We start from the raw sequence: 23,121 nt of genomic DNA on the forward strand, positions 1-23,121 counted from the left end.
AGACTGATTCCCGGGATGGCGGGACTGACATATCAAGAAAGACTGGATCAACTGGGCTTGTATTCACTGGAGCTCAGAAGAATGAGAGGGGATCTCATAGAAACGTTTAAAATTCTGACTGGTTTAGACAGGTTGGATGCAGGAAGAATGTTCCCAATGTTGGGGAAGTTCAGAACCAGGGGTCACAATCTAAGGATAAGGGGTAAGCCATTTAGGACCAAGATGAGGAGAAACTTCTTCACCCAGAGACTGGTGAACCTGTGGAATTCTCTACCACAGGACGTTGTTGAGGCCAATTCAGTCAATATATTCAAAAAGGAGTTAGATGTCGTCCTTACTGCTAGAGGGATCAAGGGGTATGGCGAGAAAGCAGGAATGGAGTACTGAAGTTGCATGTTCAGCCATGAACTCATTGAATGGCGGTGCAGGCTCGAAGGGCCTACTCCTGCACCTATTTTCTATGTTTCTATGTTTCTATCTCTAATTGGCAAATTGGATAAATATTTGAAGCAGAGGAAGATACAGGGCTTTAGGGTAGAGCGGTGCCGTGGGGTTAGCTATGGATTGCTGCAGCACAGAGTACAGACACGATGGGCCAAACTGCCTCCTTTATTGTTATAAACTTCTGTGGTTTGATTAGCACTGCCGTGAATGTCCATGAGCAGCGCCTGCAGGGGCGTTTATGTGATGTTACTCTGTGATCCTCTCTGTTGTGTTTAGTTTCAGTCGGATTGTTGTACAGCGGGAATGTCTCGCTCTGGCACATCCCAGGAGGAGCTGCGGATCGTTGAGGGGCAAGGTCAGTCGAGCGATTCAGGCCCTTCCGCCGACGAGGTCAACAACAACACCTGTGCAGGTATGCACTACCCCAGTCTCTCGGTGCTCCTTCGCCCCGACCTTTTGTCGTTCCTGCTGTATCTGCCCACGCTCCAATCACCGACCTAGGCTTTGATGACCTGTGGAGGGACGTGATCGGTGCCCAGGGGAGGCGTGAGTTCGGGGCCCAGAGGAGACGAGGGCCCAGGGGCAGCACGGGCCAGCCCACACTGCGATATGTGTGCGCACTAGGTCCATGCAGCAGAGCTGGTCTCCAGTCATCTTGGGTAATCCTTGCCACTGGACCCAGTCATCTTGGGTAATCCTTGCCACTGGACCAAGACCTAGCTCTGTCAAGCCCGTGTGGTGTCTGGTGTGCAACGGCCACCACACATTAAAAAAATCCATGCACAGGCATTTTCCACCCTTGAGGATGTAATTTGGGTCCTTCATTGAAATATCTGTGAACTCATCCTTTGTTGGCGTGGAAGCAAGTCATCCTCGTTTCGAGGGACTGCCTATAATGATGACTACCCCATCAGAACTGATGGCGCGTGTGTTTCACCAAGTTTGAATCCTGGTTTTCAAGGGCTATCTGTGACATGAATACCTATGATTCAGACGTCAGGAGCTAATTGAAGAAGGAGAGATTTTCTAGGAACGTGTAAATGAGAAAGCTGGAAGGTTCCAGTGTCAGTGCCTGGTTTGTGCTGAGGTTACTGAGATCAGCTGAGATGGTGAGGGAGAAAAATCAGCTTTAGCATCCCTGAGATGGAAAATCTACTCCAATTTCTATCCCTTGAGTGCAATTCCGGTGAGAGTGGGCGGGCTGCTTTCGGGGACCATGTGGAATGTGATGTCTACAGTGCGGTGATGCTCTCAGAGCCAATTTGTAAACAGATAATATACCAGGAGATATCCCGGTGCACGGGTACAGCCTTTGAGCTCCCGCAATTCGCCAGTGGTGAGTTAGGCTCCCCAGCACAAACATACATTCTGAAAATCACTCTCAATGGGGATTGCTTTGGACAAAAAGTGCTCCCTTAGACCATCCTTCCCCTTTAACAGAAGTGAGCAAAGAATCCTGGTTATGGATTCAAGAAGGGTGTCATTGAAGATGTAGATTCAAGTAACTATGCTATTCAGCTGGGACAGTGGCTGGGAGAATCGGGACAATTTCCCAATGACAAGAAAACTGACTGTAAAGACTGGGTCGGGAATCAGGTCAAAGCAGGCGGTGAGGCATACGTGTCGTGCCCCCCCCCCCCCCACCCCCACCAAAAGCGTGAGGACTGGGAGATCTTAACTTCCAATACCGACTCCCATCCAAAGCCAGTGGGCAGGAGTCAGAATTGTTCAGGGAGGGGCGCCAGGCGGCCGTCAAGGGGTCCCGTGGAAACTGTCTCTGCCAAGGTAAAAAAGGAATTGGAAGGAGGGAATCAGGAAAGTTCGCAATCACGGGAGACAACGGGGAACCCAGGCATGGGGTTCCCCAATGTATGCTTGTGGGATCAAGAGGAACACTCTTGCTCCTCACGGCCCACAAAGGAACATTTAAAAACTACATTTTAAATGGCATTTACCTGTGCCTCCTATAGCCAGGATCCTGGCTCCTGCAAGCTTTCGCGCCTGGTTTTCAGATGTTGCGAACCTTAGTCCAGCCTGTGGCTAAATTGGCATACACATCCCGATGACTGCCATTTAAATTAGGCCTCCGCTCTTCTGAGGTGTGAGTCCTTCCCATGCCTGATTGCAGCCTCGTTAAAATGGTGAGAGGCGGGCGCGAGGCCTGAACCCCCAACCCCCGCCAGCTTAACCCCTCTGCCATCTTTAACCTGCCTCCACCACTTCGGCAAGCAAGGTGGGGATAAAAATCCCATTAAATGTTTGTGGGTTTGTTTGCACTCCGCAGCCACCCAGGAGGAGCTCGAAAGTCCAGTGAAGTCACCGGTAGACACACAGATAGATGGGATCGAAGAACACCTCAAGATTGGCAGCAACTTCACTTTCAGAGTGACAGTTCTACAGGCCTCGAGTATCTCAGCAGAATATGCCGATATCTTCTGTCAGTTCAAGTAAGTCACCCATAAACATGCTATATCGATGCTATATAGACAAAATGCCATGCCTGTGGAAGCCACGATGTATCTGTGCCATAAAGAGGCACTGTCACACCTGTGGAGGCCATGCTATATCCACCCATTGTCATGCCAATGGGGTCTGTGATATATCCATGATATATTGACCCAGTACCATGACTATTTAATATTTGTGTTATATAAACTCATTGCCTTGCCTATGATGGATATGTTGTATCCGTGTTATATATACCCATTACTGTAGCTATGGGGGCCATGTTATATCCATTCATTGCCACACCTATGGAGGCTTGTTGCATCCTTGCTATATTGACCCATTGCCACAACTGTGGAGGTTGTGCTATATCTGGCTTCTAAACTCTTTTGGTCAAGTCAGATATAACACAAGGTTGATCTTTAAAAGGACCTGACTGTCGGGATTGCTGCAATGCACTGTGGGTACTACTGTAACCAGTAGAGCAGCTTTACATCATTTCCATTTCCAGTTTCCTCACACTCCAGCTCATGAAGCTCTGAGAGAACTGATGTTTCTGTTCAAAACTGATGGCATAAATCAAAGGAACCTCTGACCAAGAAAGTACAATTGTGATTTTATCTCTTTTTCTCTTTTACAGTTTCATCCATCGTCAAGAAGAAGCCTTTTCTACAGAGCCACTGAAAAACACAGGCCGAGGTCCCCCTCTTGGTTTTTACCATGTGCAGAATGTGAGTTACCCGAGTGGAGATGTAACCGTGGTTATATGGGCCCAGATGGAATGCCCAGATTCACAACTGACTGTACCAAAGAGCTTTAGTACGGTTTTCATTTTGTGTTCGAGTGTCTCGTGTGGTACTGTTGGCGACAGTGCTCGTCTCGGAGTCTGTTGTTGGCAGATTGGTGATTGTGCTGTGCCATTAGGCTGCACTACTATTAATTCCCATTTAAAAGCAAGTGTGATTTGCAACAGCAATGCTATTCTCTGCCCATCATGCACAGAGGGAGAGCGGATGTCCTGACCTATGCCCTCTGCAGCAAGTGGTGAATGAGTCTGGAATGGAGAAGAGCAGGATGAGGTTCTATGTTCCTTAACTATTATCAAATCATAGAATGATATCGCACAGAAGAAGGCCATTTGGCGCATTGTGTATGTGTCGGCTCTGTGGTAGAGTTATCCGATTAGTCCCACTCTTTCCCCGTAGCCCTGTATTTTTTTTCCTTTCAAGTATTTATTCAATTGCTGTTTGAAAGTTATTATTGAATCTGCTTCCACCACCCTTTCAGGCTGTGCATCCCAGATCACAAACAACTCGCTGTGATAAAAAAAATGTTTCTTCATGATGCCTCTGGTTCTTTGCCAATCTTAAATCTGTGTCCTCTGGTTATCAACTATTTTGCCATTGCCCTTATTTACTCATTCTTGATTTTGAACACCTCTATCAAATCTCCTCAACCCCAACTTTTCTAGTCTCTCATCCCTAGAAATTCTAGTAAGTCTCTTCTGCACCCTCTCTAATGTCCTTCATAATGTGTGGTACCCAGAATTGAACACAATACTCCAGCTGAAGCCTAAGCACTGTTTTATAAAGGTTTAACATAACTTCCTTGCTTTTGTAATCTATGCCTCTCTTAATAAAGCCAAGGTTCCCATGTGCTTTTTTAACAGCCTTCTCAACTTGTCCTGCCCCCTTCAAAGATTTTGGTACATACATCCAGGTCTCTCTGTTCCTGAACCCCCTTTAAAATTGTATCATTTCATTTATATTGACTCTCCTCATTCTTCCGACCAAAATTTATCACTTTGCACTTCTCTGCGTTAGAGTTCATCTGCCACGTGTCTGCCCATTTCACCAGCCTGTTTACTACATTTCTGAGTTTCGTGTCATCTGCAAACTTTGATGTTAAGCCCTATATACGCAAGTCCAGCTCATTAATATATATCAAAAATAGCAGTGGGCATAATTCCAACCCAATCGGAACACCACTGTATACTTCCCTCCAGTCTGTAAAACCGTTCACCACTGCTCTCTGCTTTCTGTCCCTTAGCCAATTTCATATCCACACTGCCACTGCCCATTTAATCTTTTGGGCTTTAATTTAGCTAACAAGTCTATTATTATATGGTACAAGTTGAACCTCTCTTATCCGGCATCCTCAGGACCTGGCCTGTGCCGGATAAGGGATTTTGCCGGTTGAGGGGAGGTCACGTTAAATTGGATGGTACAGGTACTGAGCAAGGGGATATTGGGGCTGGCTGGCTTGGGGTTGGGAGTGTGGCAGAGAGATCGTGTGTCGGGGATATGGGCGGGGGGGTGGGGGGGGGCAGTGGATCCCGGGGTCAGGCCATCAATTGCGGGAGTCGGCAGCGAGGAAGGACTTCAATTTGTTCATGCCGGTGCGGCCGGGAATGTGCCGGTCGACAAGGGAGGTTCAACCTGTACTTTGTCAAACACATGGCCAAAGTGATAGGTTTGAGGAGGAAAGAAGAGGAAAGAGGTAGCAAGAGGAAAGGGTTTAGGGAAAACGTTCCGGTAGGTAGAACCAGGACATCTGAAGGGCCTGGTACTGACGGTGGAGCAGAAGGAGAGGAGATGCAAGTGAAGCCAGAATTGGAGGGTGTGTGCTCCTAACAGGAGATCAGGGAGTAAGCCAACAGGACCAACTCAGCTGGCATTCGGCAAGAGCAGTGGCCCCAACTGACAGGACCATCAGCTAGTGTGGGCAGGATTCCTTGCTCACCTTCCCAGGCAAACTAAATTCCTCCAACTGTGATATTTTGCTGCTCCAGCATTTTACACCCATATATACCAATGTACCCGCCCACAAGTATTGTCCAATTAATGTCCACAGCAGTCCAGAAAATTGTGTCTTTGTTAACTCTTGAAATCTTAATTAAAAGAAGGGTTATACACATTGAAGACTACTTTTTTTTTACAGATTGCAGTGGAAGTGACCAAATCCTTCATAGAGTATATCAAGACCCAACCCATTGTCTTCGAGGTATTCGGACACTATCAACAGCATCCATTCCCACCGCTCTGCAAGGACCTCATCAGGTAGATGATGCCAATACATCTCATTGTCTTCAGCAGCAATACTCCTTTATTCTGGTTCAACCGCAAAGTCTGTGACTTACTCTTCACAATGTTCAGAGCCATGAGTGGTTCTGCACCCGACTTTTATCCCATTGCATTGTAGTGGATGAAGAGGAGCTGAAATAAGGCAAATTTCTGGTGGTTTTAATATAACACCCACAAGGAGGGTGTACATGTCAACCAAGTAAACAGCACAAAGTCTCATTGGGGCCGAGGGTCCATGTCTGCACCATCCGATGCCAGGATATGAGTTAGCACCCAGAATTCCCCACAGTGAGCTTCCGGTTCCTGCTGCTCAACACAAGCCAAACTTTAGCCCACAAATTGGGATCAGCAGAAAGAGAGTCACCTCAGGATAAAATCCTCACATCCGGTCAGGTGGACAGCTGAAGGGAGAGGGATGGGGATTTGATGTGACTCACAGGGTCACCCTCGCACCCCTCCCCCCCACCACCCCCCCCTCCGCCCATCCCCCCTCCCTCCTCCCGTGCTCTCAGTCGGGGAAGAATGTGTTTTGCAAAGAAAAAAAGTTGAGGGAGGAAATTAAATTGGATATGGTGGAAAAATTAATTGTAGCGTACCACAACATGATTGGCATGGTTATTCCACACATGGATGCCTCCTGACCGCAGGCAGCCATGTTGTTGATTTGAGGGCAAGTACTTCCCCCTGGGGAAGGACAGCTGGGCTTCACACTGGGCCACTCATGCACACCTACTAGCCGCTCCTTGAAACGACTCTGGTCTCCAGCCCATCCTGAGATGAAGATGGGCCTTTGGAGAGAGGAAGTACCAGGCAAGGAAGGCTGTTCTCTTGCTCCTTCTTTCTCTGCCCATCTATCAGATATTTCCATTTCCAGCATTCTAGTGCTGCCTTTTAACTGCTGGGATGCTGCGATAACTCCATCTCCAAATAGCATTGCGTAGCTGAAGACCAGAGAAGGAAAGGCTGAACCTTGGCTTGAACCCTGGCACTGAGATCGGCTGGCTAGCAGTCTGTGAGCAAAGGCAGAGAGATGCAGGGAGCGGCAGATATATGGCGAGACCGGTTTCTTGTGTATCCTGAAGCTCGGAGAGGGAGGAAAGGTATATTCCGGCTTCTGTCCTGTACCAGGTACTGGGAGGCAGAAGGTGACAGCAGTTCAGTTAATATACCCCCAATTCTCTGGTATCTCTCATTCCCAGTGAAGTAGCACCTTTACGTGTGCTCAATGCTAGACCCTGCATGTCACAACTACAATGGGAACCTCAGAGTGCGAGAGTTCTGGAGAATGAATCTCCCATTGATGGTACCGTGACCTGATAAAATCTCAGCCCAGTGATGTGCTTTTGAATAACGTATTCTAAGTGGAATTCACCTGCTCTTTCCCTTTCTGTTCCCAGCCCACTGAGGCCGTCAAGGCGACAGTTTCCTCGAGTGATGCCCTTGTCTAAACCAGGTGAGAAGACTAAAATTGTTTAATGCTTTTTTGCTTTGCATAAACGTACCTAAGATTACCTCTTAGTGACATAGAGCGGTAGAAATTGGAAGGGGAAAACATGTACAAAAAGTATTAATTTCGGGGTGCAATGTGCTGCACCCGATCTGTGCCTGTGTTACATGCGCCGCCATATTTGTAAAGGAGGCTTTTCAGTCATCACGGGCGGCCACCTAAAACAGGCTCCTTACGTATGTAAATGAGGGGCCTAATACCTGTTTCCGGTCTCCTCGCCAAAACTGGTTGGTGATTAGCTGGAGCAGAAGCCAGGCCTGCTCCGCTTTGGATTCTTCAACAGCCGGCAACAAAATATAAGTATGAAAACAATCAGTAATCATTGCCCTGGAGCCAGGAGGAACAGGAGTGCTCCCCCAATTCCATAGCACTCGCGATCGCCCCCCCTCCCCCCCAACCCATTACCTTTCCACCCCTCCTGGGACTTACCTTCAGCCTGCCGCCGGTGAGGCAAGCAGCCCGATATCCATCTATGTAAAAGGGGTGAGCTGCCTGTGGAGGTGGGACAGGCACTGCCATCTCACCCAAATTAAGCAAATGAGGGCCCGAGGACCAATTTCGGACAGGCCTTGGCCTCCCAGTTGGGACTCACATTGTTGATGTTTCGCTGGTTTGGACAAGAAAACGTACCACAACCAATTTCCACCTCTGAAGCCTTATTAAAGTAATTCATGAACATTATGCAATGACTCAGTTGTACAGATCAGGAAGGTTCCAGGTCCGATCTCTGATCTGTGCTAAGTTAGCCGATCTCTCAGCTCAGAAGATGAGTCAGTTAGCTGAGGCTATCTGAGGGCAAATGGTGCAGATGCCATTGAATCAGAGCAAGAATCAGCACCTTCAGGACAGGTGGGGAAAACATGGAACAAGCATGTGGGGAAGGGTTCTTGTTTAGCTTAAGTTATTTTAATTAACTTAGAGGATGAGTTTCTGAGTGTCAGGAATCTCAGTAATGGGCAAATATTTTCTTTATCGCATCAAAGAGCGGAATTGCACATTTCAGTTACTATCAAGGCTCCCTACATTACACTAATAATTACCTTTATTCTCAGCCTCCCTCCATTATCCTGACAGTGACCTTCAACCTCCGGGTACCTAAATTAGTCTGACACTAACTTTTCGCAGGGCTCAGATCACATTTGGTAGAAGTGAAGAGTATATTAGGCATCAGGTTGTACCTGAGGTGAAATAAAGAGTTTGGTGGGGGACACAAGGGTGTGTCTAACCAGAGCCAAGCCATTCCTTTAGCTGTGGGGATTTGGAGTGTGTGAGGGATAGGCTTCAGGAAGGAGGCCCACAGCTCCTGATGTTTTGTAGGTACAGTCAGTGTATCACTTTCTGATCATAGATATCTTATCGAATCATAGGGCACAGAAAGAGGCCCATCGTGCCTGCCACCTCTTTGAAAAAGCTACCCAATTAGTCTCATCCCTCCTGCTCGTTCCCCATAGCCCTGCAATTTCTTTCCGTTTCAAGAATATATCCCTTTTGAAAGTTACTGTTGAATCTGCTTCAGGCAGTGAATTCAAGGTCATAACAACTCGCTGCGTAAAAAAAATCCTCATCTCCACTTTGGTTCTTTTGCCAATGACCTTAACTCTGTGGCCTCTGGTTACCAGTGGAGAATTGTTCTTCATCCATATGTTGCTGGGGATGGGGGGAGGAATATTGGATTGTGCCAGAGCTATCGTCCTGTGTGGCGCAAAGCCGAGTGGGCTTGTGAATGGCTGGAGATTCCTGTTCTTTTGTGGTGGGACAGGTCTAGGTGCTAGCAGCTTAATGTTTCATCATTTCAATTTGTTGTGCATGTTTCTCGACACTGCTCCTTAGTTAATCTGTTGTCCTCTTGTTGTCAGAACCCATGTAATGATACTATTTGTGTTATTTTCTGTTCCTCATCACGTACCTTGCAGAGAATGAGAAAGCACTTGTTTTGATTAAGCACCTGATGCCTGATGGTTTGAACCTCCCGTTCCTGGTCTCGCTGTCCATGCACGCCGTGTCTGCCGCGAATGTTGCTGCTTCTTATCTTTCTGAGGAGGAGGTTTATGCCCCCTTGCCCCTTCCAACGTCCCTTGGTTGTGCTGTCATGAAAGCCCAGATGCATGGTTCGTAGTACAGGAGTCTGATGGAAAGTCTCTTTGATTGGATACCTCGCCGATTACAACTCCCCCATATCATTGGTTAATTCATCTCCCAATCTCTGTACAATTGGATATTTTACACTATACGATTGGGTACTTCAACCTGCCCAACTCACTATATTATTGCATACATCAAACACCCCTGCCTCCCCCCCCACCCCACCCCCACCCCCACGGCCGTACGATTGGGTATTTCACCTCCAAAGTTCCTCATATGTTTGGTTAATTGATCTCCCAATCCCCATACATTCGATACTTCATCCCCACAGTTTCCCATATGATTGGGTAATTCATCTCCCAATTCCCATACTGGGTATATCACCCCCACAGTTCCTGATTTAATTGGGTAATTTATCTCCCAATCCCTTTTATTCTAGATTCCAGCATCCACAATATTTTGCTTTTGTATTTATGTCCCTTTACAATTGGATACTTCACCCACCCTTGCACTCCAGATATGATTGAGTAAATTACCTCACTCATTTCTTTTATCTCTCAATCCCAAGTATACTTAGGCCATTCTCCTTCCCACTCACTATATGATTGAGTAGTTCACAATGGCACTGTATGACAGGACTCTGAAACTGCCATACTTTTTTCCATCCCCCTTTTCCTCTTTGTTTTGGGGTATCTGAACAATTGTTCGCCTGGTAGAACCTCAATCACTCAGTCAACTGTGTCTTACCTGATGCAGAGATGTATTGCCAGTCCTCAGACGTTGGGCTGTGAGTAATTATCACTGTGTCTCCTTGCTGCTTCTGGTGACATACCCAATTCAAAGCCACTTCCCTTAAGATACAGTTGTGTGTCATTACTCAGCTCTGTGCCCTTGTGCCTTGACTCAGCATTATAAACAACAGTGGACAAGAGTGTGCAGTATTTCACTAAATTGAAGATAGGCTAAACTGAAGGGTAGCTAGGACACTACGATATGAACTAATGCCAATGTTACGGAATCGCATCCCATTCATTTATATTTTAAAGTGGGAAAGCCTTGGTGGAGAACCAAGGCCTAAAGTACAGGGCACCACCAAGGTTGGAAACAGAAGAGCAAAAATGAATTGGTGCCGAGGCGATGTGAAGCTTTGGTGTTGTAAAGTCCGCAGACTGTAAAAGGAGGGGTGGGCTGGGGTAGGTATTTGCAACTGGAGTGCCAGGGCTAGCTGATTGCTAGAAGGCACCAAATTTGCAATTGCTGTGTTTTATAACCAATCTCATTTTGTAAGACAGTGTGCACACTTGGTCCATTACTGTTATTCAATCACACCTCAAAAGTTGTTACTTTGTTTCATTTTTAAAAGTTTGTTATAATTCACATTTAAAGTGAGAGAGGCCCAAACCCTGGGCGAGTGACATCACTGCATACTTATCATCAAAGTGTCCTCGGGTCGCTTAGCAGCTGCCAGTCACGTCGTTAGGGCATCCATCACCAACCAATCAACTCTTCGGTGTGATTGAATCTTCTATTGCGTGGGATCACCTTACAAGCGGAAGGTCCTTTTGGAATGGAACTTAAAGCTGCAGTGGCTTATCAAAAAGAATTTTGCTTTGCAATACAATCTCATCCAGACTGAAACTTGTCCTGCGGGGTAACTAGGCTGGCTTTTGCTTTTTGCCCTGCTTGTTGTGATCGTCAGAGTCAAAGAGCATAAGTCAAAAGCCAGTTATATAAGGTGCACATTCCCTGAACTTTGATTCCCATGGAGGAAAAAGTTAAATACTTTTTAATACAAGTTAACTGTTTCAATAGGACCCAGGGGTAGGGGAAGGTGATGCCACAGTGGACTCTACCACTACAAGAAGGCATCTCATTAAATCAATTCAGCACTTTCTTAAATAGATGAAGCAGTGAGCTGCTTCGATTTAGTGTCTCCCTTTCAGGGACAGGTTGGACGTTTTTAAATTGCACAATTTTTCAGGCACATTTTTTTATTAACCAGTGCATCTTGTTTTGTGTGAAGAAATTAAAGCAAACAGTCAAAAATGCTCCAGGTGTTCAATTGAAGTAACATCTTGCATTGAGAACGGCAGGGTAAATCTGAACTTACCTCAGTGGCTGAGATTGCTGTTAGTGCAGTGTGCTCTGTGTCTTTACTGTAACTCCACTCTGCATGTTTGCTGTGGTTTGTTGCGTTTTTATTTAACGTACAAAACTGAGTTTTTTGTTTGTGTGACAGCAGCATTTGCCGTGGCAGAATTGTGAGAGGACAGCTCACGTTCCAGACTGCATCTCTTTCAGTCCCTGTGCATCTAACCCCTAAACTGCCTGAAGTCCAGCAAAATGCTTGTCTCTCTGGGCAGGCCAATTACTTACATTTTCAGCACAAACACTAAAATTAGTGCTCGTAAAACTGCTCAGGGACAGGAATGGCTTTATTACTGGAATTTAGCACCAATAACCTAAACTAAACATCGAAACACGATCTTAAATATTGAAAATACACTTTCATTCTACTTGCATTTTCTTCCACACTTGCTCTCATTGACCACTTTTCATTTTTCACTTTAATGTTTATGTTTTCTGTTTACCTTAATTTATTCTGACCCTTTTTTAACTTTAAAACATGTTTACTTTTTGCTCCTGCCTCTCATTACCCATTCTGGAACCACTTGTAAAAATCTGAATTTGAATTGGCTGAAAACTAGCTTTCACAGCTGTTTTCTAGCCAATCAATTGGCTTAAATCTTAAGATTGACATGATCACAGCTCCCCTCATGGAATTATGGGCAAATTCATCATATGGTACAGCACTATGCCACAGGGCCACGACTGGGCTTGTCTGTACTGCCCTCCACAGTCATGGGATTGAGGGTTTCGGTCATCACCGAACTGTAACCCAGCAAAAGTCAGCACCCCTGGGAGAGCAGGGGAGAAAACTGCAACGAAAGATTCATATAGTCATGTCATAGATGCAACTCATAAAAACACGTCAACAGGAAGAAGCTCTGCCAGGCGACAAAACACCGTTGTGACACAGTGCGGCTTAAATATTAACTCAAAGCTTCCAGAATAAGAGTGCCCTATTCTGTCAGGTGTACAGTCTTCTGTCGGGTGTGCCCTGTTCCGTCGGCTGTGCCCTGTTCTGTCGGTGTGTCCTGTCCCATCGGGTGTGTCCTGTCCCATCGGGTGTGCCCCGTTCCATCGGGTGTGCCCCGTTCCGTCGAGTGTGCCCCGTTCCATTGGGTGTGTCCTGTCTCGTTGGGTGTGCCCCATTCCGTTGGGTGTGCCCCGTTCCATCGGGTGTGCCCCGTTCCTTCCCGTCGAATATGCCCCGTTATATCGGGTGTGCCCCGTTCCTTCCCGTCGGATATGCCCCGTTCCATTGGGTGTGCCCCGTTCCTTCCCGTCGGATATGCCCCTTTCCGTCGAGTGTGTCCTGTCCCATCGGGTGTGTCCTGTCCCATCGGGTGTGCCCCGTTCCGTCGGGTGTGCCCCGTTCCGTCGGGTGTGCCCCGTTCCGTCGGGTGTGCCCCGTTCTGTCAGGTGTGCCCCGTTCCATCGGGTGTGTCCTGTCCCATCGGGTGTGCCCCGTTCCGTCGGGTGTGCCCCGTTCTGTCAGGTGTGCCCCGTTCCGTTCCGTCGGGTGTGCCCCGTTCTGTCAGGTGTGCCCCGTTCCGTTCCGTCGGGTGTGTCCCGTTCCGTCGGGTGTGTCCCGTTCCGTCGGGTGTGCCCCGTTCCGTCGGGTGTGTCCCGTTCCGTTCCGTCGGGTGTGTCCCGTTCCGTCGGGTGTGTCCCGTTCCGTTCCGTCGGGTGTGTCCCGTTCCGTCGGGTGTGTCCCGTTCCGTCGGGTGTGTCCCGTTCCGTTCCGTCGGGTGTGTCCCGTTCCGTCAGGTGTGCCCCGTTCTGTCGGTGTGCCCCGTTCCGTTCTGTCGGTGTGCCCCGTTCCGTTCCGTCGGGTGTGCCCCGTTCCTTCCCGTCGGATATGTCCCGTTCCGTCGGGTGTGCCCTGTTCTGTCGGTGTCTCCCGTTCTGCCAGGTGTGCCCCGTTCCGTCGGGTGTGTCCTGTCCCATTGGGTGTGCCCCGTTCCGTCGGGTGTGTCCTGTCCCATCGGGTGTGTCCCGTTCCGTTCCGTCGGGTGTGCCCCGTTCCGTCGGGTATGCCCCGTTCCGTCGGGTGTGTCCCGTCCCATCGGGTGTGCCCCGTTCCGTCGGGTGTGCCCCGTTCCGTCGGGTGTGCCCCGTTCCGTTCCGTCGGGTGTGCCCCGTTCCATCGGGTATGCCCCGTTCCGTCGGGTGTGTCCTGTCCCATCGGGTGTGTCCCGTTCCGTTCCGTCGGGTGTGCCCCGTTCCGTCGGGTATGCCCCGTTCCGTCGGGTGTGCCCCGTTCCGTTCCGTCGGGTGTGCCCCGTTCCGTCGGGTGTGTCCCGTTCCGTTCCGTCGGGTGTGCCCCGTTCCATCGGGTGTGTCCCGTTCCGTCGGGTGTGCCCCGTTCCGTCGGGTGTGCCCCGTTCCGTCGGGTGTGTCCCGTTCCGTTCCGTCGGGTGTGCCCCGTTCCGTCGGGTGTGCCCCGTTCCGTCGGGTGTGCCCCGTTCCGTCGGGTGTGTCCCGTTCCGTTCCGTCGGGTGTGCCCCGTTCCGTCGGGTGTGTCCCGTTCCGTTCCGTCGGGTGTGCCCCGTTCCGTCGGGTGTGTCCCGTTCCGTTCCGTCGGGTGTGCCCCGTTCCGTCGGGTGTGTCCCGTTCCGTTCCGTCGGTTGTGCCCCGTTCCGTCGGGTGTGTCCCGTTCCGTCGGGTGTGTCCCGTTCCGTTCCGTCGGGTGTGCCCCGTTCCGTTCCGTCGGGTGTGCCCCGTTCCGTCGGGTGTGTCCCGTTCCGTTCCGTCGGGTGTGTCCCGTTCCGTTCCGTCGGGTGTGTCCCGTTCCGTTCCGTCGGGTGTGTCCCGTTCCGTCGGGTGTGCCCCGTTCCGTTCCGTCGGGTGTGCCCCGTTCCGTCGGGTGTGCCCCGTTCCGTCGGGTGTGTCCCGTTCCGTCGGGTGTGCCCCGTTCCGTCGGGTGTGCCCCGTTCCGTCGGGTGTGCCCCGTTCCGTCGGGTGTGCCCCGTTCCGTCGGGTGTGCCCCGTTCCGTCGGGTGTGTCCCGTTCCGTCGGGTGTGTCCCGTTCCGTCGGGTGTGTCCCGTTCCGTTCCGTCGGGTGTGTCCCGTTCCGTCAGGTGTGCCCCGTTCTGTCGGTGTGCCCCGTTCCGTTCTGTCGGTGTGCCCCGTTCCGTTCCGTCGGGTGTGCCCCGTTCCTTCCCGTCGGATATGTCCCGTTCCGTCGGGTGTGCCCTGTTCTGTCGGTGTCTCCCGTTCTGCCAGGTGTGCCCCGTTCCGTCGGGTGTGTCCTGTCCCATTGGGTGTGCCCCGTTCCGTCGGGTGTGTCCTGTCCCATCGGGTGTGTCCCGTTCCGTTCCGTCGGGTGTGCCCCGTTCCGTCGGGTATGCCCCGTTCCGTCGGGTGTGTCCCGTCCCATCGGGTGTGCCCCGTTCCGTCGGGTGTGCCCCGTTCCGTCGGGTGTGCCCCGTTCCGTTCCGTCGGGTGTGCCCCGTTCCATCGGGTATGCCCCGTTCCGTCGGGTGTGTCCTGTCCCATCGGGTGTGTCCCGTTCCGTTCCGTCGGGTGTGCCCCGTTCCGTCGGGTATGCCCCGTTCCGTCGGGTGTGCCCCGTTCCGTTCCGTCGGGTGTGCCCCGTTCCGTCGGGTGTGTCCCGTTCCGTTCCGTCGGGTGTGCCCCGTTCCATCGGGTGTGTCCCGTTCCGTCGGGTGTGCCCCGTTCCGTCGGGTGTGCCCCGTTCCGTCGGGTGTGTCCCGTTCCGTTCCGTCGGGTGTGCCCCGTTCCGTCGGGTGTGCCCCGTTCCGTCGGGTGTGCCCCGTTCCGTCGGGTGTGTCCCGTTCCGTTCCGTCGGGTGTGCCCCGTTCCGTCGGGTGTGTCCCGTTCCGTTCCGTCGGGTGTGCCCCGTTCCGTCGGGTGTGTCCCGTTCCGTTCCGTCGGGTGTGCCCCGTTCCGTCGGGTGTGTCCCGTTCCGTTCCGTCGGTTGTGCCCCGTTCCGTCGGGTGTGTCCCGTTCCGTCGGGTGTGTCCCGTTCCGTTCCGTCGGGTGTGCCCCGTTCCGTTCCGTCGGGTGTGCCCCGTTCCGTCGGGTGTGTCCCGTTCCGTTCCGTCGGGTGTGTCCCGTTCCGTTCCGTCGGGTGTGTCCCGTTCCGTTCCGTCGGGTGTGTCCCGTTCCGTCGGGTGTGCCCCGTTCCGTTCCGTCGGGTGTGCCCCGTTCCGTCGGGTGTGCCCCGTTCCGTCGGGTGTGTCCCGTTCCGTTCCGTCGGGTGTGCCCCGTTCCGTTCCGTCGGGTGTGCCCCGTTCCGTCGGGTGTGTCCCGTTCCGTTCCGTCGGGTGTGTCCCGTTCCGTTCCGTCGGGTGTGTCCCGTTCCGTTCCGTCGGGTGTGCCCCGTTCCGTCGGGTGTGCCCCGTTCCGTTCCGTCGGGTGTGCCCCGTTCCGTCGGGTGTGTCCCGTTCCGTTCCGTCGGGTGTGTCCCGTTCCGTTCCGTCGGGTGTGCCCCGTTCCGTTCCGTCGGGTGTGCCCCGTTCCGTCGGGTGTGCCCCGTTCCGTTCCGTCGGGTGTGCCCCGTTCCGTCGGGTGTGCCCCGTTCCGTCGGGTGTGTCCCGTTCCGTCGGGTGTGCCCCGTTCCGTTCCGTCGGGTGTGCCCCGTTCCGTCGGGTGTGTCCCGTTCCGTTCCGTCGGGTGTGCCCCGTTCCGTCGGGTGTGTCCCGTTCCGTCGGGTGTGCCTCGTTCCTTCCCGTCGGATATGCCCCGTTCCGTCAGGTGTGCCCTGTTCTGTCGGTGTGCCCGTTCTGTCAGGTGTGCCCCGATCCTTCCCGTCGGATATGCCCCGTTCCGTCGGGTGTTAACCGTTCCGTCGGGTGTGCCTCATTCTGTTGGGTGTGTCCTGTTCCGTCGGGTGTGCCCCATTCCGTCGGGTGTGCCCCATTCCTTTGGGTGCCCATTCCGTCGGTGTGCCCCGTTCTGTCGGGTGTGCCCCGTGCCGTCGGGTATACCCCGCGCTGTTGGGTGTGCCCTGTTCCGTCGGGTGTGCCCCGTTCTGTCAGCTGTGCCCACTTCTCAGTCACACTTTGAGAAATATTTTTTGCATAGTCAGAGATCTGAATCTGACACAAACTGGATTATGAAAATAAAGTTGAGGTCGGTTCATATTTTGGATGCCAGCTTTGTCACTTGACACAGCACAGGGTTTTGGAACAGATAATACTGGAAGCTGATGGTCGAAACGATTGTAAGTTTTAGATTCAGACTCTGGGCTGCTCCCAGTGCCCTGACTAATGGTGTATTGTACTTACAGTACCAGCTACCAAGTTAAACACCATGAGCCGGCCCACCGCAGGACAGTGCCAGGGCAAGTATGACCTGCTGGTCTTCTTCGAGATCTGTGAGCTGGAGGCTACTGGAGAGTAAGTACCTGTCAGATATTGCTACATAACCTGAAAACCATTAAAGACCAGTTCATGCTAGGCCCGAGTTCAGATAATAAAAGCTACTCATCATACTTGTCTTATAAAGCCACATGTTTCCTTTAATGTGTGTTTGATTTGAGTAAGCATCAGACTAGACAGTACTGGGACTATTGGTACACGAAGTGACCATCTCTCTTTTCTTTTCTCAGGTATATCCCTGCTGTTGTTGACCACAGAGGAGGGATGCCATGTCATGGAACATTCCTATTGCACCAGGTACTGCTGTGTAACCAGCCTCAGATGGGTTGCAACTCTCTCAGCTCTGCCGCTGCCAACGCTGCCTCTGATTCGCTATAAAACTCAAGTCCAACTGTTACATGTTTTGCGTCTGCCTTACATATTCTCTCAGCTCGACATTCTTGCAAGTGGTCTCAGCCGCTTATGTTCAGGAGTGCGCCTGTACTGCTCAGTAACTGATTATACAGTAATGTTAGCTGGGACTGGAATAATAGAACTCCTTTGTGATCAGAACTGGATATTGTGTCTTTTGCACAATGATCCTGAAACATGACACCATCCAAGGTTGAATGCTGCTCCTGTATTTTCTAGCTGTTCTAGCTCCTCTCGCGTTGCTGGATAGGATATGGGAAAACTTGTGGGATAAGCATTCCTTTTCTGACCTTTAGCCTTCAAACTCTCTCTCTTTCCTAACCTGGCATGTCTTTCCTTTATCTATCTGATCAATCTTACTATGATCAATGCTCTGAGCCGTCCTCTCTTGTTCCACCTAAGCTCCAAATACATCATCCTGCACATTTGTCTTCCCTACATCCTCACTGTATTGGGGGAGGGCGGGAGGGAAAGGTGCCAGTTAGTTAAGTACATAAGAACATAAGAAATAGGAGCAGGAGTAGGCCGTACGGCCCCTCGAGCCTGCTCCGCCATTTAATAAGATCATGGCTGATCCGATCATGGACTCAGCTCCACTTCCCTGCCCGCTCCCCATAACCCCGTAATCCCCTTATCGGTTATCTCTGTCTTAAATGTATTCAATGACCCCGCTTCCACAGCTCTCTGAGGCAGTGAATTCACAACCCTCTGAGAGAAGACATTTCTCCTCATCTCAGTTTTAAATGGGCAGCCCCTTATTCTAAGATTATGTCCTCTAGTTCTAGTCTCCCCTATCAGTGGAAACATCCTCTCTGCATCCACCTTGTCAAACCCCCTCATAGTCTTATACATTTCAATAAGATCTCCTCTCATTCTTCTGGCTTCTCTTCCTTCTCATGTTTGCTTGATCCCTGCTTCTATCTATGACCCCCAATGCCAAGTGCAGTATGTAGTGCAGTTATAAAACGGTGAAAAGTACACTCACAATGTTGATGAACAGTAATGTGGGAGAAATAAAAGGTTCAACAGGAATTTGGTCGAGTGATGTATCAGCCTGTGGGCAGTGAGAGCAACAGCATTAGAAAGAGTCTGAGAGGAAATCCATTGAACAAATGTCCTTGTGCACTGAAGTAAATGAGAGTGATCGTATTGGGGAGGAGGAGCAACACAATTATAAGGATGCGTCGATAACCCCATCTGAACAGTAGGAACTGATGACCTTTGGCCACTTTACAGATATAACTGAGATCCATATTGCAAGCGTTCTGACCTTAGGGGACTAATTTTTACAAATTAGAGCTCCAGGCACAGAGCATTGTCCAATGGGAGCACATCTTGCGAATGTAGATGCTGACTGCCTGCACCAAGTTCCTGATATATACTCCCGTCACGTGGATACATAATCTACCCCAACGTGTTTAAAGGGGAGGGTGCACAATACAAGTGTTTATCACCGCAGTGACATTATACACATCATAAAAAGTGTCATTGCACCACTTTGCGACACAAAGAGCCTTAAGTTGTCCCAACCTTTCAGTGTGAGATTGAACTCTCTTTACACTGATCATCACGGTTGTAGCGACTGTAGTATCTAGAAGGAGAGGGACTTTATGACACGGTCTCTACAATGGCAACTTGAATTTTTATATCCATACCCTATCAATGAAGAGAACTGTCTCAGATCGCTTTTCCAGGCCTTACAGGGTTTCAGCTTGTCAAAGAGTATGACTGCAATTAAGTGACACTGGTCACTAACGTTGTTCTTTATTCCCTGCTTTTGATAGGGAATCCAGAGGCGGATTACGGTTACCATAGTACATGAGACAGGAAGTGACATACGTTGGAAGGAAGTGCGAGAACTGGTTGTTGGTAAGTACGGGGGGAAAGCAACAGATGTGGCTGTTCTGTTTGTATATCCTGCAAACCCCTGACATAGCAGGAGCCCTGTTAAGATCAAGACATCTCATTGGGTATGCAAATCTAAGGAACTAGTCTGAAGCCAAAATAACCCAACTAATAACAACAACTTGCATTTATATAGGCCAGTGACCAAAAGCTTGGTCAAAGAGGTAGGTTTTAAGGGAGTGTGATAAAGGAGGTGAAGAGGTTTAAACAGGGAATTCCAGATTAAGGCCTTGCCCGCTAATGGTGGGGAATAAGGAGGGGCTGGACAAGAGGCCAGAGTTCGAGTAACTGAGTTCCTGGAGGGTTGTAAGGATTCAAAAAGTTACGTAGCTAGGGAGGAGTGAGACCATAGCATGTTTTGAACACCAGGATTGGATATTACGGCCTAGAAATTCGAATTGCACACTGGAAGTGTGATCGGTCAGCTCTTCCACTCACCAGCCTTACCCATCAGTGACCCATCACTGGGTCACTTGCTTAAAAGGGGTGGGCGTTTGCAGTGTTTATGCCACTCCCTGGCCATCTTGCCCCATGGCGGTTCCAGAATTCTGGGGTGGTGCCTTGCGATGCTATTGCGAAGGGGGCGTCTGGGTGAAAATGGCCAAAGATGCAAAATATATATTTTTCTAAGTTGCTCCTTTGCTCACTTGCCACTTTTCTAATAGTAATTCATCACTATCCATTGGGAAACGACGTGTGAGTCCCACTTACGGCACTTGGGCGGCAAATATGCCAGCTTCAAGCAAGCGTCCTTGAGGGAGATGGTGAGAAGGTGGGTGAGAAGGTGGGTTCGAGGGTTGTAGTGAGAAGGTGGGTTGGTTTAAGTCTTGCCATTGGCTACTCACTGGTGGAGGCTACCATCCCGCCAATCCCACCTCCAACTCTGACATCACAATGTAGTATTGGATGGAAGAGACATCTGCCACCGCCACCATTCCTCTCCCTCTCTTTTTGCCTCTCCCAGGGATCACATGACTCTGGTTGGGGTGGAGTGTAGAATGTTTCTGTGCAAGGGTGTCGCAGTTGCGCGGGGCAAACTGGTTGGGCTGGGTGCTCTTTAACTTTTCACCATTGTTCGTAGGTTTATATGTAACCTTCAGGGCTGCTGACCGAGGGCCGTGAGGCTCTTTGTTGGCTGGCGCGGACACGATGGGCCGAAGTGGCCTCCTTCTGCGCTGTAAGTTTCTATGTTTCTAACCAGCACTTCAAAAACAGAGCCAGGAAGAGATGGAAACCTGGCAAACCTTCTACCCCAAATTCCTTCTCTCCCACCCCCCACTACCCAAATTACCCGATTTTCATGCCTAATACAGGCCAGAATGTCTAGACATGAATCTAACAGGGCAGTTCTCTATGGCTTGTTGAAGGTATCATAGGATTTTTTCATGGACAAATGATCAGAAATTACAAGCTGGGCACAGACAGTTTGGCCCAGTTAGTCTCCGTTGGAGTTTATCCTCCATACGAGCAATAACCCAATGTCAAGTGCCCGTCCCGTTCCCAGATCCTTTCGTCCACCTTTCTTTCAATCACCTATTCTTAAATTTTAACATGGTCATTGTTTCAATCACTAACTCTGGTCGTACATTCAATCTCTCTGTATGGAGACTATGTTCCCGAAGCAGAAACTGTACGCTTAAAAACATATTATACTTGTAGTAAAAACAGAAAATGCAGAAAACACTCAGCAGGTCAGGCAGCATTTGTGGAGAGAGACAGAGAGTTAAAGTTTCAGGTCGATGACCTTTCATCAAAACTGGTACAGCTTTTGTCATGTATTCAACTATCATTGTAACCTATGTATAAGCTGACCTAAGTTGTACACCTTGTGAACATTGACCACAAGGGGCGAACTTGTGGGAGACACTCCTAACCTGGACTTTCAGGTATAAAAGGGGAAGCTCCACCCACCTTCATCACTTGAGGTCTTGGTAATAAAGGTAACTGGTCACAGAGTGACCTTCTCTCAAGTATGGGCCTCGTGTGCATTTATACTGTATAGTAAGGACATATCATTGGCGACGAGAAACTGGGATTTAAACCACGCGAGCATGGCCACTAGGAGCACAGAAGAGAGGTACTGTGTTGGTGATGATTGGAACGACTTCATTGAGAGACTACAGCAAAGTTTTGTCACTAAAGAATGGTTGGGACAGGATTCGGCCGACACGCGCAGGGCTCATCTCCTGACGGTTTGTGGATCCAGAACTTACTCCCTGATGAAGGACCTTCTAGCGCCAGAGAAGCCGGCGGACAAGACGTTCGAAGAGCTCAGTAAGTTGATCAGGGAACTCCTTAAACTGGCGAGCAGCATGCACATGGCGAGACACTGGTTTTACACGCACCGGCAGCGAGAAGGGCAAAGCGTTCCAGACTTCATGGCAGATCTCCGGCGACTGGCGAGCTGATGTAAGTTCCCAGATGCATGCAGAGCGGAGATGCTGCGAGACTTCTTTATTGAAGGCATCGGGCATGCTGGGGTTTTCAGGAAACTGATTGAGGCCAAAGACTTGACCTTGGAAGCGGCGGCTCTGATAGCCCAGACATTTATCTCAGGGGAGGAAGAGACCAGAATGATGTATGACAAAAATCTTGGCTCAAATGCGGCAAACGACCAGGGAGTCAACATTGTTAACGCAGCACACAGTTCTCTAGGCAGACAAGGGCAACTGGACATGTCCCAGCATGTAGTCGAACCCAAAGGGGGAATTCAACAGAGACAATGGCTAGCTGAACGGCAATTCATGCCATCGCAATGGACAATGCGGCCAGTAATGGGGCCATCAACACCTGTTAATGGTGCACTTAAGGACAGTTACAGAGACAGTCAGAGACGATCGACTGGTAATGGACCTTTTGTTTCCAACAAAGGAGCCTCCAGTTCATGCTGGAGGCGTGGAGGCAAACACCCAGCCAGAGCTTGCAGCATCAGCAGTATACCTGCAGAAACTGCAACGTCAGCGGTCACTTGGCGCATATGTGCAGGAAGCCTGCAGCCAGGTTGATGTACGATGAGGACAGGCCCGATGTAAGCCCTACGAGGTCAAATGAATACTGGGGGAAATCGCTGGAAGCTGAAGTTCAGTGAGTTCATGTGGAGCACATATAGAGTTCATACACCAGGCCGCTACCGATAATGATGAAAGTGCTCCTCAATGGCATGCCAGTATTAATGGAGCTAGACACAGGGGACAGCCAGTCCCTGATGAGTATCAAACAGTTCAAAAGGTTTTGGGTGTCAAAGGCCAGGAGGCCAAAATTATTGCTGATTGACGCACAGCTACGGACATATACAAAGGAGATCATTCCGGTGCTAGGCAGCGCCACGGTAGTCGTGACCCACAAATATTCGGAGAACAGGTTGCCACTCTGGATTGTCCCGGGGGACGGTCCCGCACTGCTGGGGAGGAGTTGGCTTGCTGTCATGAACTGGAAATGGGGCGATGTCAATGCAATTTCTTCTGTGGAGCGAGTATCATACTCACAGGTCCTGGACAAATTTGACTCATTATTTCAACCCGGCATCGGCACTTTCATGGGCGCCAAGGTAGTGATTCACATAAACCCGGTCGCCAGGCCAGTACACCACAAGGCCAGACGGTGCCGTACGTGATGCGGGAAAAGATAGAATGCAAATTGGACCGCCTGCTGAGGGAAGGCATCATCTTGCCAGGCTAGCCCGATCGTGCCGGTGCTCAAGGCGGATGGGTCGGTCAGGATATGTGACGATTACAAGACCACCATCAATCGGGTGTCAGCAATACCCACGACC

General features: G+C 50.3%; 1 protein-coding gene across 2 annotated transcripts in view; it reads left to right on the top strand.

Moving 5' to 3' along the window:
* Positions 1–23,121, top strand: part of kif1aa (kinesin family member 1Aa) — a 511,950-nt gene that overhangs the window by 420,059 nt on the left and 68,770 nt on the right. For both annotated transcript variants that reach the window (XM_070882200.1, XM_070882201.1), the window contains exons 27-34: positions 721–856; positions 2,729–2,891; positions 3,530–3,620; positions 5,830–5,948; positions 7,370–7,425; positions 16,943–17,051; positions 17,264–17,330; positions 19,229–19,313. In XM_070882200.1, the coding sequence (XP_070738301.1) occupies positions 721–856; positions 2,729–2,891; positions 3,530–3,620; positions 5,830–5,948; positions 7,370–7,425; positions 16,943–17,051; positions 17,264–17,330; positions 19,229–19,313 (826 nt within the window). The remainder of the gene's footprint in view (positions 1–720; positions 857–2,728; positions 2,892–3,529; positions 3,621–5,829; positions 5,949–7,369; positions 7,426–16,942; positions 17,052–17,263; positions 17,331–19,228; positions 19,314–23,121) is intronic.

Source organism: Pristiophorus japonicus, chromosome 6 (assembly GCF_044704955.1).
Source record: "Pristiophorus japonicus isolate sPriJap1 chromosome 6, sPriJap1.hap1, whole genome shotgun sequence".
NCBI classification, from domain to species: domain Eukaryota; kingdom Metazoa; phylum Chordata; class Chondrichthyes; family Pristiophoridae; genus Pristiophorus; species Pristiophorus japonicus.